The sequence below is a fragment of the Triticum urartu genome, chromosome 6A, assembly GCF_056163025.1.
Source record: "Triticum urartu cultivar PI428250 chromosome 6A, HENAU_Tu73, whole genome shotgun sequence".
Taxonomy (NCBI): Eukaryota; Viridiplantae; Streptophyta; class Magnoliopsida; order Poales; family Poaceae; genus Triticum; species Triticum urartu.
Genome location: NC_141878.1, coordinates 379,035,245 through 379,052,382, shown reverse-complemented (window position 1 = coordinate 379,052,382; position 17,138 = coordinate 379,035,245). Strand labels below are relative to the sequence as shown.

General features: G+C 49.0%; 1 protein-coding gene across 1 annotated transcript; it reads right to left on the bottom strand.

Moving 5' to 3' along the window:
• Positions 1 to 10,804: 10,804 nt before the first annotated feature.
• LOC147965327 (uncharacterized) lies at positions 10,805 to 11,545 on the bottom strand. Its single transcript, XM_087530412.1, has 2 exons — positions 11,520 to 11,545; positions 10,805 to 11,426 (listed from the first exon to the last, which is right to left on the bottom strand). Exons 1-2 carry the CDS (start codon positions 11,543 to 11,545, stop codon positions 10,805 to 10,807), a joined length of 648 nt encoding a protein of 215 aa, XP_087386538.1.
• Positions 11,546 to 17,138: the final 5,593 nt, after the last annotated feature.

The window sequence follows — 17,138 nt, the reverse complement described above, 5'->3', positions numbered from 1 at the left end:
CGCGGCCTCTTTGACATCCAAGGATCGTTTTGGACATGTTTTTTTTATTTTAAAAAAGTTTAATTCGGTGAAGATCAGCTAAAATTCGACAAACTCGATATTCATAGTAAACATGTTCGGTGTTTTACATAAATTATTTTAAAAAACTAATCTATGGGGCAAAGAACTCGATCAACGCGGTGAAGTCGCCGACGTCGCCGCCGTCCTCGCCGTCGGCGGCGGCCTTCTCCTTCTTGATGGCGCGGCCGCCACTGCTGAACCCCTGTCCGGCGTCTCCATGGCGGACAGGCAGTGGCGGTGCGTCGTCGTCGTCGTCGCTGTCGTCGAGGACGACAATGCCTCCCTCGTCCCGGCCACGGCGACGAGCTTCGAACCGCGCGAGCGCGGCGCACTAGCGCTCCCTCTCCGTCTGCACCCAGTCGTTGCACGCCCATTTGAGGGTCGCTTAGTCGTTGAGCGCCTCCTCCTTGACGCCGCTGAAGAGCCCGGGCTCCGTCTTCATGACGGGGAGCCCTGGCTCCATCTTCGGCTTGACGAGTCGGGGAGGAGCCGAGGACGAGGTGCGGTCGCCGCCTTCGTTGATGATGATGCCGGCCGAGCAGGTGCGCCGGCCGAGCGGGGTCTCCGCTGCGGGCTCGGCCTTGACGCCGAACTCCGCTGGAGAGCCGGAGGAGTGGGAGGAGGAACGGGACGAGGCGATGAACCGGAGACAAACCTCCTTGGCATCCATTGCCCGGCGTCGCGATAGGGCACCGGAGCGACGACCGGTCCTCAAGGGTATGTGAGCGGCAGGTTATTGCCGCCCTCGAGGTGCGCGAGAACCTCGCGGAGCGTCCGGCCGGGGACGGACCACCACAAGCGTCGGCCCTCACTGTTCCACCGGCCGCCCGCCACCACCGGCGCCCCGTTGGTGGAGGCGAGGCGTTGCTCCTGACGGCGCTAGAAGTACGCCGCCCACGCCTCGTGGTTGTTGGCGGCATACTGCGGGAAGGCGCGCTGCTCCTTGGTCAGCGACGACCGAACGCGGTCGACCTCGCCAGCAAAGTAATCGAGGCATGCGACGACATCCGACAGGGGGGATGGGGACGCCCCCGGCGCCGAGCCTCCATCCTGTCGGCCCAGCGCGCGTGTCTGGAGGCGCCGGAACGTTGGCCTCGAAAAGCAGGTGCGCCTCCCACGTTTGCAGCGAGCGGCGGCCGAAGCCGCTGGCCGCCACTCCGTCGCTGGGGAACCGCTCACACATTATCGTGGATGGGGCTGGGAGAGAGGAAAGGTTCGTCGGCGGCGGAGAGAGAGATAGAGAGCACGGCGTATGTGGCCAACGGCGGGGGGGCTATGCTTTTTATAGCCGCCGGGGAGGCGTGTGTACGCGGGGTGGGGGGCGGCGCCGCGCCGCCCGTGAAGAGCCGGCCCGTGAGGAATCAATGGAAGGCTGACCGGCGGCAACCTTGACATTGATTCCCCACGGGAAACCGAGGCGTTCGCAGGACGGCGAGGCGAGTGTCGCTGACTCGGCGGGCCCACGGCTCTTTCGCGTCAAAACCATTTCGCCCGGCGCCCCTGAGCACCCCCAGCGCGCCGGGTTCGGTCTGGGTCCGTCGGCGCCGAATTTGGCTCGAGCCGGCGAAAAATAGGCTTCTGGGGGCGCGGATGGGTAGTTTTTGAGCGCCGGCGCGAAAAAATCACCTGGGGAGGGCGTGTTGGGGGGCTCGGCTGGAGATGCTCTTACAAATTCGATCCTCAAACACTCGCGGATGCGTCTGGCAGACACTGGTCAAGACCTCTTAAACTTTCACAGTTGCAGCCGAACATCTCATACTAGATTCTCAAATTCATATAAAGACATGCAAACTAAAAGAAATTTATGTACTATGTCGATCACCTAGCTACTCGTCGTCGGAGATGTCGACAATCTCCATGCTCGTCTCCGGCAGCATGGACGGCAACTGCAACTCCGACTGCTCTGGCGCCTCCGGCTAGTCCGCTCCGGCCTCCTCCACCTCTATCTCCGCGTTGAGTTCGACGAAGAGCGCGTCGGACTCCACCTGCTGACGCCGGAGGAACGTCCGGTTGGCCTCCACATAGGCCCCATCCTGGATGGACTCCAGAATGGCCTGCTACTCCACCATCTCCTCTGACTGGGCGACGGCGAACTTCGTCTCCGCCTGCTCCATGTGAAGCCCAACAACTGCTGCTCCGGCTCCTCCAGCTTCATTGGAGCCATCTCCTCCTCCTCCTCTTCCCCTGGCTGCTCCTCCTCCTCTGGCTCCAGCGAGTCCGAAGGCAGCCCGCCAGCGATGCGGGCGGCGCGCGCGGCTTTCCTCGCCCGGATCTCCTGCTAGATCTCGTCGCGGCGCTCCGGCGTCAGCATGGCGTTGTAGGTGATCTTGCTCCGGACCATGGCGGAGTGCCGGAGCATGGACGGAGCGTCGGACCGGGGGCAGAGCGCCGGAGCGGGAGAGGGAGGAGGTGGATGGGCTCGGACTGGCAGCGACGGAGAGGGGGAGGTGGATGGGTTAGGGTTGCGAGATGTCGGCCGACTTAAATAGCCGGATTTGGTCTTGGCGCCACGCGGCATTCACACCGCGGCAACGGACGTGGCGTCCGTCGGACTGCCAGGTTTCTGGACGTTTTCGTGTGAGACCCCACTGTCAGATCGATGTGGCAGGCGTGCCCGGGCGCCCCCATATACGCCCCATGTTTGGGCTGGATATGGGGGGTGCCGGTCATCCTGACCATTTGAGGCCCGTTTAAGGAGCCCGTCTGGGTTAAGAAAACATGACCGGACAGTGACCGGGCGGCCCGCCCGGGCGTATGAGACGAGTTTGAAAGGTCCGATTATAGATGCTCTAAGGGCAACTCCGACGGGCGACCTCATTTCCTTCATTCGTTTGGATGGAAACGGACAATGCGATGACCCAATATGTGACTTTATTTTTAAATCGTGTCCGGCTCGTGTACGACTCGACCCATTTTTGGCGCAAGTTTGCTTTGGATTTGTGTCCAGACGGACGACGCGCACGCGTCCTTTCCTCGTCTGTCCTTGGGCCCGCATATCAGCCATCCAACCACTTCCCATCGGCCCCATTTAAGTCGCCCGCATGGACGAGCCCGCCTGTTAGCCACCAAGCCGCCCCTCAAGCGTCATTTTAAATGCCAAAGTTATGGACTGGTCAGTCCACACCTTCTTCTCTGCCGCTTCGCCGCCCTTCCACACCATTCATGCCCCCTCCAAAGGCGACAAACCATAGAGCACGTAGCCGGTCGTCGCCACCCACAATAGGGATGTGGAAGTGGATCCCCGGCAAGACGGCCAAGCATGACCACAAAGCGGGGGTCGTCCTTTGGTTCACAGGGGCTGAGGAGCATCATCGGCTTCTCCATCTCTCCGGTCGCGGCCCTGTCGCGCATTAGGCCATATGTCAAGGTCGGCATATGCAGGAGATACTTGGAGACGACCACCCTGCTTCCTTGGTCGGATGCGCACCTGCCCAATGGGTTGCATTTGAGCCCGGATCAGGTGCCCGTGCGTGCCATCCCAGCGATTGGCCACGCCCACCTCTTGGAGATCAACCGCCGGCAACGTTTGATCCTGGGGCATCTCCTCGACGACCCAAGGCATGACATGATAACCTACAAGTATAGGGGATCGCAATAGTTTCTGAGGGTAGAGTATTCAACCCAAATTTATTGATTTGACACAAGGGGAGCCAAAGAATATTCTCGAGTATTAGCAGTTGAGTTGTCAATTCAACCACACCTGAAAGACTTAATATCTGCAGCAAAGTATTTAGTAGCAAAGTAGTATGGAAGTAACGGTAAAAGTGGCGAAAGTAACAGTAGCAGTTTTCGTAGCAGTTGTAATAGTAGCAGCGGAAAAGTCACGAAGCAAAGATCAATATGTGAAAAGCTCGTAGGCAATGGATCAATGATGGATAATTATGTCGGATTGCATTCATCATGCAACGGTTATAACATAGGGTGACATAGAACTAGCTCCAATTCATCAATATAATGTAGGCATGTATTCCGTATATAGTCATACGTGCTTATGGAAAAGAACTTGCATGACATCTTTTGTCCTACCCTCCTGCGGCAGCTGGGTCCTATTGGAAACTAAGGGATATTAAGGCCTCCTTTTAATAGAGTACCGGACCAAAGCATTAGCACTTAGTGAATACATGAACTCCTTGTAGGATGAACACATTGCAATAGGGATATTAATGTCTACTACACAACCTTCTTCTTGTAGACGTTGTTGGGCCTCCGAGTGCAGAGGTTTGTAGGACAGTAGCAAATTTCCCTCAAGTGGATGACCTAAGGTTTATCAATCCGTGGGAGGCGTAGGATGAAGATGGTCTCTCTCAAACAACCCTACAACCAAATAACAAAGAGTCTCTTGTATCCCCAACACACCCAATACAATGGTAAATTATATAGGTGCACTAGTTCGGCGAAGAGATGGTGATACAAGTGCAATATGGATAGTAGATAATGGTTTTTGTAATCTGAAAATATAAAAACAGCAAGGTAACAAGTGATAAAAGTGAGCATAAACGGTATTGCAATGTGTTGAAACAAGGCCTAGGGTTCATACTTTCACTAGTGCAAGTTCTCTCAACAATAATAACATAATTGGATCATATAACTACCCCTCAACATGCAACAAAGAGTCACTCCAAAGTCACTAATAGCGGAGAACAAACGAAGAGATTATGGTAGGGTGCGAAACCACCTCAAAGTTATCCTTTCTGATCGATCTATTCAAGAGTCCGTAGTAAAATAACATGAAGCTATTCTTTCCGTTCAATCTATCATAGAGTTCGTACTAGAATAACACCTTAAGACACAAATCAACCAAAACCCTAATATCACCTAGATACTCCAATGTCACCTCAAGTATCTGTGGGTATGATTATACGATATGCATCACACAATCTCAGATTCATCTATTCAGCCAACACAAAGAACTTCAAAGAGTGCCCCAAAGTTTCTACCGGAGAGTCAAGACGAAAACGTGTGCCAACCCCTATGCATAAGTTCACGTGGTCACGGAACTCGCAAGTTGATCACCAAAACATACATCAAGTGGATCACATGATATCCCATTGTCACCACAGATAAGCACGTGCAAGACATACATCAAGTGTTCTCAAACCCTTAAAGACTCAATCCGATAAGATAACTTCAAAGGAAAAACTCAATTCATCACAAGAGAGTAGAGGGGGAGAAACATCATAAGATCCAACTATAATAGCAAAGCTCGCGATACATCAAGATCGTATCACCTCAAGAACACAAGAGAGATAGATCAAACACATAGCTACTGGTACATACCCTCAGCCCCGAGGGAGAACTACTCCCTCCTCGTCATGGAGAGCACCAAGATGATGAAGATGGCCACCGAGAGGGATTCCCCCTCCGGCAGGGTGCCGGAACGGGTCAAGATTGGTTTTCGGTGGCTACGGAGGCTTCTGGCGGCGGAAGTCCCGATCTATTCTGCTCCCCAAAGTTTTTAGGGTATATGGGTATATATAGGAGGAAGAAGTACGTCGGTGGACCTCTGGGCTGTCCACGAGGCAGGGGGCGCGCCCAGGGGGTGGGCGCGCCCCCACCCTCGTGGGCAGCCCAGGACTCTCCTGGTTCATCTCCGATACTCCGTGGGCTTCTTCTGGTCCAAAAATAAGTTCCCTGAAGTTTCAGGTCAATTGGACTCTGTTTGATTTTCCTTTTCTGCGATACTCTAAAACAAGGAAAAAAACAGAAACTGGCACTGGCACTGGGCTCTAGGTTAATAGGTTAGTCCCAAAAATCATATAAAATAGCATATAAATGCATATAAAACATCCAAGGTTGATAATATAATAGCATGGAACAATAAAAAATTATAGATACGTTGGAGACGTATCACCCAAGCTTAGGCTTTTGGCCTAAGTTGGTCTACGCCCATTGATCAAAGTAACCCTCTCCGGTGTACTGAGGAGGATAGCGACCTCCTGTGGCTCCCACTGATAAATAGACTCATGATATGGATGAGGTGATGGCTCTGGCTTAGGAGGTGGAGATCGTGTCCCCTCCCAGTATGCATGAATGTCTGCAGGAAAATCGAAGTACCTGCCTGAATGAATATCGAACAAAACAGGTGCAAGCAAGGTAATAATCCGGAAAGTATTCCCGCTAAATACCGGGTTATAAATAAGTCTCTTTTCCTCATCATGGCGAATAAACTTATGTGCTACCATGTTGTCATAATCTAAACGTATAGTGGGTAGCAATCTTTCCTCTTTTACATAGTGCCTAATGGGTATCTCAAAGTGTTTAGCAAGGCGGGAGGCGAAGATACCTCCGAAAATAGGACCCTTTGCACGGTTCATACTCAACCGTTTAGCAACCATAGCGCCCAAACTGTAAGTTCTATCTCTATGTAAAGCGTGGCTCAAAATAGCAAGGTCAGGGGCACTAAGGCCCCCACTCTCTCCACAACCAATTAAACATCTCCCAGCAAATAATGAGTAATAGCGTAAAACAGGGAGATGTATACTAGCCACTCTCGCTCCTGACACTCCTCTGCCTTCCCCTACGGTAATTTCATGAATAAGGCATTCCACATCACTGGGACGTGGTTCCTCGACGCTACCTTCATAAGGCAATTTACAAACCTCACAGAAGTCATAAAGCGTCATTTCTTTGTACTCATCATATAAGTGAAAATCTACCATGGGTGGTGATCTCCTAGCATGAAAATGAAAATTTTGCACGAAAGTATTAGTGAGTAGGAGATACTGATCACACTGGTCGCAGAGGAAGTCAGTGATGCCTGCATTCCCAGCCAAATAATAGAAATCATCATAAATCTCGGCCGCTTGTAATAATGCATCACATGGTCATTCATATGGCCAAATTTCCGCGGCGCGAGGAAGATTATACTTGGGTTTTTCCTTCTTCTCATTTTCTTTTTTCCTTCGAACCCGGCTCGAGGAGCCTCTCAACAATCTCCTCAACACTTTCTTCCTCTGAAATTTTTAGTGACTCGAAATAAAAGTGAATAAAACTCAACAAAATTGATAGCAACTACTCCTACAAGTGCCTAGAAGCTATATCATGCATCAAAACTACTTTGGACCATATAAATTTGACATGCAAGCTCAAGAACAAGGTCACCACAGCAGCAAAAATTTGCAATGAATAAAGCACTAGAACAAAAACTAATTGGATCATTGGAGGAGTCACATACCGAAGAACAATCCCCTAAAGCAGTTTTGTGAATGGAGCTTTGAGCAAAGAGATCGAAAATGGTAGCAAGATGAGCAAGAACACGAGTTTGAGCAATGGAGTGATCTTTTCTAGAGGAAGAAGGAGTGGATGGGTGCTGGAATAAGTGGAGGGGGGCCACGTGGGGCCCACAAGGATAGGGGTGTTCCCTAGGGGGGTGGGTGCGCCCTCCACCCTTGTGGCCAGCTGGTGAGGCCCTCTGGTGTGTTCTTTGCACTAGGAATTCTAAAATATTCTATAAAAAAATCATATCCAATTTTCAGGGCATTTGGAGAACTTTTATTTTTGGGACATTTTATATTGCATGGATAATTCAGAAACTGTCAGAAGGTACTATTTTTGCTTTATTTGATCTAAATAACAGAAAGTAAAAGATGGGTACAGAGAGTTGCGCTTTCTAAATTCATCCATCTCATGCTCATCAAAAGGAATCTATTAATAAGGTTGATCAAGTCTTATTAACAAACTTCTTCCGAATGACATGAAGCCGGAGAATTTTCGAATAACACTAGGTTACCTCAACAGGGATATGCATTTCCCCAACAATAAGAATATCATATTTCTTTTTGGAAGTAGGAAGAGGGAATTCAAAACCTCCAATAGTAATAGTTGATTTTTTTCCAATAGAATTGATAATATGAACTTGAGGTTATTTCTTTGGAAAGTGTATCGTATACTCATTACCATTAACATGAAAAGTGACATTGCCTTTGTTGCAATCAATAACAGTCCCTGCAGTATTCAAAAAGGGTCTACCAAGGATAATCGATATACCGTCGTCCTCGGGAATATCAAGAATAACAAAGTCCGTTAAGATAGTAACATTTGCAACCACAAGAGGCACATCCTCACAAATACCGTGTAACGCCCTCGATGCGGCTATATCTCCCACGTGTCGAAGCACGACTTAGAGGCATAACCACATTGAAAGCAATGTCACAAGTGAGGTAATCTTCACAACAACCCATGTAATACAATAAGGGGAAAAGGATACATAGTTGGCTTACAATCGCCACTTCACACAATACATGAATAAAGCATTACATCAACCAGATATAATCAAGGTTCGACTACGGAACCCAAAATAAAAGAAGACTACCCCAAAAGCTACACAAATCCCCGATCGTCCCGACTGGGCTCCACTACTGATCAACTAGGACGACACAACACAAAGGACAAGATCTTCATCGAGCTCCTCCTTGAGCTTGTTTGCGTCACCGGCTCGGTAACATCGGCACCTGCAAACTGGTTTTGGAAGTATCTATGAGTCACGGGGACTCAGCAATCTCACACCCTCGCGATCAAGACTATTTAAGCTTATAGGGTAAGGTAAAAGGTATGAGGTGGAGCTGTAGCAAGCGACTAGCATATTTGGTGGCTAACATACGCAAATTAGAGCAAGAAGAGAAGGCAAAAGCACGGTCGAACAACTATGATCAATAAGTGATCCTAGAACAACCTACGTCAAGCATAACTCCAATACCGTGTTCACTTCCCGGACTCCGCCGAGAAGAGACCATCACGGTTACACACACGGTTGATGTATTTTAATTAAGATCAACTTCAGGTTTTCTACAACCGGACATTAACAAATTCCCATCTGCCCATAACCGCGGGCACGACTTTCGAAAGTTCAAAACCCTGCAGGGGAGTCCCAACTTAGCCCATGACAAGCTCTCACGGTCAACGAAGGATATACCTTCTCCCGAGACATTCCGATCAGACTCGGTATCCCAGTTCTACAAGACAACTTCGACAAGTTAAAACAAATCCAGCAACACCGCCCGAATGTGCCGACAAATCCCGATAGGAGCTGCACATATCTCGTTCTCAGGGCACACTCAGATTGTCTAAACTTCCGGTAGGCCAGCCCAGAGTTGCCCCTGGTGGCTACCGGCGGCTGACAGTTTGGACCAACACTCAGAGGAGCACTGGCCCGGGGGGTTAAAATAATGATGACCCTTGATTCTGCAGAACCCAAGGGAAAGAAAAGGCTAGGTGGCGAATGGTAAAACCAATGTTGGGCATTGCTGGAGGAGTTTTATTCAAGGCGAACTGTCAAGAGGTTCCCATTATAGCCCAACCGCGTAAGGAACGCAAAATCCGGGAACATAACACCGATATGACGGAAACTAGGGCGGCAAGAGTGGAACAAAACACCAGGCATAAGGTCGAGCCTTCCACCCTTTACCAAGTATATAGATGCATTAATTAAATAAGAGATATTGTGATATCCCAACAAGTAAACATGTTCCAACAAGGAACAACATCTCCATGTTCCAACAAGGAACAAACTTCAATCTTCACATGCAACTAACAACGCTATAAGAGGGGCTGAGCAAAGCGGTAACATAGCCAAACAACGGTTTGCTAGGACAAGGTGGGTTAGAGGCTTGGTTCAACAATAGGGGAGGCATGATAAGCAAGTGGTAGGTATCGTAGCATAGGCATAGCAAAAGAGCGAGCAACTAGCAAGCAAAGATAGAAGTGATTTCGAGGGTATGGTCATCTTGCCTGAGATCCCGCAAGGAAGACGAACGAGTCCATGAAGAAGACAAACGGACGTAGTCGAACGGTTCCTCACAAACGCAACGTAATCGGAACTAGCCCGAAGAAGCAACACCGGAAAGAAGCAAAAAACATAGTAAAACAACCACGACATAAGCATGGCATGATGCACAACCAAGTATGATGCATGTCCGGTTTAAAGAGGCATGACATGGCAAAATGCACAAACAAAACTACAAGTTAAGTGGAGCTTAATATGCATCGGGATGCATAATGACAAAACACCACATTCCATTATTTAGTTCGATCTCGTTATGTACCCAACAATATTAAATGTTGTTAGCATGGCAAGAGGGTGAAGCAAATGAAAACTACCTATCTAGTCAAGTTTAAATGAGGCCGGAAACAACGGACAACAATTCCGGAAACTCCTCATATGCATATATTAGGTTTGGTACTGTTCTGCCCTAAACATAATTTTAGAGTTTTTAAACATGCAAAATGATGCCACCATGTTAAACTAGGAATTTTTCTACCCCATTTACATATAAAGTTTATTAAAATCGGAGCTACGGTTATTTAGTTACGAAATAAATCATTTTAGCAAGTTAATTAAGCAAGTTTAAACCAACAACATCTTAAGCATTTTAAACATAGATGAAAGTTGCATATTATTAAACTAGATGAAATTCTAAGCAAGTTTCATATATAAAGTTTTTACATATGATGCATGGTTGGAGAGTTATTATATGCATGATCATGAAGGGGTTTTCTGCAAAACTGTTTTACTGGAATAACAGCTAAATTCCCAGATCTGAAAAAAAAACACAGCAGGCTGAAACTGGGCGCTCACCATGGGCCAAGCCCAGTTAGTGAGGGAGGTTGGCGGCGGCCTCACGGGCAGGCCGGCTTAGGCGCGCGGCTGGCCTCACCATGGGCCTCGGCCCACTTGGTGGAGGAGGGAGGCCGGTAGGTCACACAGCTGGGCCTCTCTGGAGACGCTAGGCCGACGTGGTGGAGCGGTTCACGTAGGCGAAGGAAAAGGGCGGTCAACGCAGCTAGGAAGGGGCGTCCTCTTCCCTGGTTCGAAAGAACAGAGGCAGGGCAGGGCTCGGCGCTGCCGGTAGTTGCCGAAGACGAAGAGGGAAATGAGCCTGGCATGGAGCGCCGGCGAGATGCGGGTGAGGGAGTCAAGCGGCGCTGCTGCCGGCGGGCTTGGGGCGACGCGGACGAGCAGGACGGAGAGAAGGCAGGGGTGCTGGGGATGCAAGGAGCAGCAGCAGGCAAGGACGGCTCCGAGATCTTGACGGGGCGGTGGAGCCGTGAGTCGATGGCGCGAGGAGGACCCGGGAACGACGAGATCCGAAGGAACGGCGACTTGGCGGAGGCCGGCCGGATCTGGAGCGGTCTGTGGCGGCTTGAGGCACCGGCGTGGGAAGAAACTCAACGAGGCCATGGCGCTGCAGATGGATGGGTTCGGCGTTGCTGCGGGGAGCTCCTCTCCCGTATGGAGCAATGGGTGGACTTGGCAGCAGGTGCTCCGGCGAGGAACTTGGCGGGGCGATGGATCCTGCAAGGACGCGGCTTGGGAAACCCCGACGCGTGCGAGGCGAACTGGAGACTGGCGAGGATGGTCCCTGGTGTTCCTGTTACAGAGAGCGGAAGAGTGAGAGATGGAGAGGGAGAAATGGAGGGAGAAGAAAACATGGGATGAAGAGGAGCGACGGAGAACGCTTGACCTGGCGGTGGGATTGGCAAGGCTCATCGGCGGTGAGAGCTTCGGTGGCCGGGGCTCCTCTCCTGTTGGGCTCGAGCGAGGCAACGAGGAGGAGGCAGGTGCGAGACCTCCTGTTCGTCTGCTGCGGCCGGAAGGACGAGGAGGAAGACACGCAAGGTGGAGCTCGGGTGCGCTGGATCGGGGAAAAGGAGGAGGTTGGAGAGGATTTGGATTGGGAGGAGGGTGGCTCTGGTTGGCTGGGCGATGGGATCGAGGGAGATTGAGTGAGGGGATCCCGAGAGGATTAGTGGCGGCGGCCGTGAGGGATGGATGGGACAACTCCCCTAGAAATTAGGGTTGACTGTATATATAGGTAGGTTGGTTAGGTTAGGGGCTACTCGGTCCATCCGATCGTAATCGGACGATCCCGGATAAAATAGGTAGGGAGTCCAAATAAGAAAACGGTGATATTTTGTAGATGTTAGGGGATGATCTGGACCCAACGGTAGCGACTGTCCGGGTCGGGTCCGGGACAGATTTCGGATGCGCGCGGGAGGAGGTCCGCGGACTGACGAGAGAGGTTAGGTAGGGCCTGGCGATGAGAGGTAGTACAGAAGGAAAAGGGCTGAGAAAATAGAAGAGGAGAGTCCCGGCGACTGTTTCCGGAGACCGAAAACGTTTGATGTTAGACCGGCTACTATTGCCGCTATATTTATCCGTTGGGGCGCCAAACGGACTCCGAATGCGATGAAACTTGGCAGGCGGTCTACTGACAACAAAACAACACCGCATGCCAACTTTCAACCCATTCCGAGAACATTTTCCGGCCACTTATAAAATAATATTTCGGACATGTCGCGGGTGTGTGCCAGTGTGGTTGGACTCAGAACGGACAACGGAAGGAACGGGGAGGCCGAGACGGATGCAAGTTTTGAAAACATGATGATGCAATGCACATGATGACATGACAAGATGCAACACGCAAGCAGATGACATGGCAACAACAACAAATAAGCGGAGGACACCTGGCACATCAGTCTCGGGGCGTTACATACCGATAGGTATAGCAGTTGATTTATCAGCCATTTGCAAAGAGATTTCAGTAGGTGTCAACTTATTCAATTCAAGTCTATGATACAAAGAGAAAGGCATAACACTAACACCGGCTCCAAGATCACGTAAAGCAGTTTTAACATAGTTTCTTTTAATGAAGCATGGTATAGTTGGTACTCCTGGATCTCCAAGTTTCTTTGGCATTCCACTCTTAAAAGTGTAATTAGCAAGCATGGTGGAAATTTTAGCTTCCGATATCTTTCTTTTATTTATAACAATATCTTTCATATACTTAGCATAAGGAGGCATTTTAAGCATACCAGTCAAACGCATACGCAAAAATATGGGTCTAATCATTTCAGCAAAGCACTCAAAATTCTCATCATTCTTTTTCTTGGATGGCTTATGTTGGGGATATAACTATTTGGTATGAACCACCCAGGAGGGGCTGGGTCATATCATTGACGACTTATCAATGAAGATGGCGGGTCATAGCAAGCCCATTGACGGCCCAAGACCCAGAGGCGACTTGAGGCCCGAGGGGATGAACCGCCACATGTATAACTTGTATTGTAAGGCAAGATTAGTTAGTCACTGAGCCGGACACGTTGTGTATGAGCCTGTCGGGACTCTGTAAGCCGCCGGGCGTTAACCTATGTATATAAAGGGACGACCCGGCTGAAGGAAATATGCCCTAGAGGCAATAATAAAGTTATTATTTATTTCCTTATATCATGATAAATGTTTATTATTCATGCTAGAATTGTATTAACCAGAAACATAATACATGTGTGAATACATAGACAAACAGAGTGTCACTAGTATGCCTCTACTTGACTAGCTCATTAATCAAAGATGGTTATGTTTCCTAACCATAGACAAAATAGTTGTTATTTGATTAATGGGATCACATCATTAGTTGAATGATCTGATTGACATGACCCATTCCATTAGCTTAGCACCCGATCGTTTAGTATGTTGCTATTGCTTTCTTCATAACTTATACATGTTCCTATGACTATGAGATTATGCAACTCCCATTTACCGCAGGAACACTTTGTGTGCTACCAAACGTCACAACGTAACTGGGTGATTATAAAGGAGTACTACAGGTGTCTCCAAAGGTAGATGTTGGGTTGGCGTATTTCAAGATTAGGATTTGTCACTCCGATTGTCGGAGAGGTATCTCTGGGCCCTCTCGGTAATGCACATCACATAAGCCTTGCAAGCATTACAACTAATATGTTAGTTGTGAGATGATGTATTACGGAACGAGTAAAGAGACTTGCTGGTAACGAGATTGAACTAGGTATTGGATACCGACGATCGAATCTCGGGCAAGTAACATACCGATGACAAAGGGAACAACTTATGTTGTTATGCGGTCTGACCGATAAAGATCTTCTTAGAATATGTAGGAGCCAATATGGGCATCCAGGTCCCGCTGTTGGTTATTGACCGGAGACCGGAGATGTGTCTCGGTCATGTCTACATTGTTCTCGAACCGTAGGGTCCGCACGCTTAAAGTTACGATGACAGTTATTATGAGTTTATGCATTTTTGATGTACCGAAGTTTGTTCGGAGTCCCGGATGTGATCACGGACATGACGAGGAGTCTCGAAATGGTCGAGACGTAAAGATTGATATATTGGAAGCCTATATTTGGACATCGGAATCGTTCCGGGTGAAATCGGCATTTTTCCGGAGTACCGGGGGTTACCGGAACCCCCCCGGGGGTTTATTGGGCCTACATGGGCCTTGAGGGAGAAGAGAGAAGGAGGCAAGAGGTGGCCGCGCGCCCCTCCCCTTCCTAGTCCGAATAGGACAAGGGAAAGGGGGCGGCGCCCCCCCTTTCCTTCCTCTCTTCCACCTCTTTCCCCTCTCTCCTTGTCTAACTAGGAGTCCTACTCCCGGTGGGAGTAGGACTCCCCCTTGGCGCGCCCACCTTGGCCGGCCGCCCCCTCTCCCTGACTCCTTTATATACTGAGGCAAGGGGCACCCTAGAGACACAAGTTGATCCTCGTGATCGTTCCTTAGCCGTGTGCGGTGCCCCCTGCCACCATATTCCACCTCGGTCATATCGTTGTAGTGCTTAGGCGAAGCCCTGCGTCGGTAGAACATCATCATCATCACCACGCCGTTGTGCTGAAGGAACTCATCCCCGAAGCTTTGCTGGATCGGAGCCCGGGGAGCGTCATCGAGCTGTACGTGTGCTAAGAACTCGGAGGTGCTGGAGTAACGGTGCTTGGATCGGTCGGATCGGGAAGAAGACGTACGACTACTTCCTCTACGTTGTGTCAACGCTTCCGTTGCGATCTACAAGGGTACGTAGATCATACTCTCCCCTCTCGTTGCTCTGCATCACCATGATCTTGCGTGTGCGTAGGAAAATTTTGAAATTACTACGTTCCCATCAGTGGCATCCGAGCCTAGGTTTTATGGTTTGATGTTATATGCACGAGTAGAACACAAGTGAGTTGTGGGCGATATAAGTCATACTGCCTACCAGCATGTCATACTTTGGTTCGGCGGTATTGTTGGACGAGACGACCCGGACCGACATTACGCGTACGCTTACGCGAGACCGGTTCTCCCGACGTGCTTTGCACATAAGTGGCTTGTGGGCGACAGTCTCTCCAACTTTAGTTGAACCGAGTGTGGCTACGCCCGGTCCTTGCGAAGGTTAAAACGGAGTCAAATTGACAAACTATCGTTGTGGTTTTGATACGTAGGTGAGATTGGTTCTTACTTAAGCCCGTAGCAGCCACATAAAACTTGCAACAACAAAGTAGAGGACGTCTAACTTGTTTTTGCAGGGCATGTTGTGATGTGATATGGTCAAGGCATGATGCTAAATTTTATTGTATGATATGATCATGTTTTGTAACCGAGTTATCGGCAACTGGCAGGAGCCATATGGTTGTCGCTTTATTGTATGCAATGCAATCGCGATGTAATGCTTTACTTTATCACTAAGCGGTAGCGATAGTCGTGGAAGCATAAGATTGGCGAGACGACAACGATGCTACGATGGAGATCAAGGTGTCGCGCCGGTGAGGATGGTTATCATAACGGTGCTTCGGAGATGGAGATCACAGGCACAAGATGATGATGGCCATATCATATCACTTATATTGATTGCATGTGATGTTTATCTTTTATGCATCTTATCTTGCTTTGATTGACGGTAGCATTATAAGATGATCTCTCACTAAATTATCAAGAAGTGTTCTCCCTGAGTATGCACCGTTGCCAAAGTTCGTCGTGCCCAGACACCACGTGATGATCGGGTGTGATAAGCTCTACGTCCATCTACAACGGGTGCAAGCCAGTTTTGCACACGCAGAATACTCGGGTTATACTTGACGAGCCTAGCATATGCAGATATGGCCTCGGAACACGGAGACCGAAAGGTCGAGCGTGAATCATATAGTAGATATGATCAACATAGCGATGTTCACCAATGAAACTACTCCATCTCACGTGATGATCGGACATGGTTTAGTTGATTTGGATCACGTGATCACTTAGAGGATTAGAGGGATGTCTATCTAAGTGGGAGTTCTTAAGTAATATGATTAATTGAACTTAAATTTATCATGAAGTTAGTCCCTGATAGTATCTTGCTTGTTTATGTTGATTGTAGATAGATGGCTCGTGCTGTTGTTCCGTTGAATTTTAATGCGTTCCTTGAGAAAGCAAAGTTGAAAGATGATGGTAGCAATTACACGGACTGGGTCCGTAACTTGAGGATTATCCTCATTGCTGCACAAAAGAATTACGTCCTGGAAGCACCGCTGGGTGCCAGGCCTGCTGCTGGAGCAACACCAGATGTTATGAACGTCTGCCAGAGCAAAGCTGATGACTACTCGATAGTTCAGTGTGCCATGCTTTACGGCTTAGAATCGGGACTTCAACGACGTTTTGAACGTCATGGAGCATATGAGATGTTCCAGGAGTTGAAGTTAATATTTCAAGCAAATGCCCGAATTGAGAGATATGAAGTCTCCAATAAATTCTACAGCTGCAAGATGGAGGAGAACAGTTCTGTTAGTGAGCATATACTCAAAATGTCTGGGTATAATAATCACTTGATTCAATTGGGAGTTAATCTTCCAAATGTTTGCGTCATTGACAGAATTCTCCAATCACTGCCACCAAGCTACAAGAGCTTCATGATGAACTATAATATGCAAGGGATGAATAAGACTATTCCCGAGCTCTTCGCAATGCTGAAAGCTGCGGAGGTAGAAATCAAAAAGGAGCATCAAGTGTTGATGGTCAACAAGACCACTAGTTTCAAGAAAAAGGGCAAAGGGAAGAAGAAGGGGAACTTAAAGAAGAACGGCAAACAAGTTGCTGCTCAAGAGAAGAAACCCAAGTCTGGACCTAAGCCTGAAACTGAGTGCTTCTACTGCAAGCAGACTGGTCACTGGAAGCGGAACTGCCCCAAGTATTTGGCAGATAAGAAGGATGGCAAGGTGAACAAAGGTATATATGATATACATGTTATTGATGTGTACCTTACTAGAGCTCGCAGTAGTACCTGGGTATTTGATACTGGTTCTGTTGCTAATATTTGCAACT

Coding starts and splice junctions, on each gene's coding strand:
- LOC147965327 (XM_087530412.1), bottom strand. CDS start 11,545: ATGAGCCTTGCCAATCCCACCGCCAG. Junction 11,427..11,519: donor CTTGCCAATCCCACCGCCAG/GTCAAGCGTTCT, acceptor TCTCTGTAACAG/GAACACCAGGGACCATCCTC.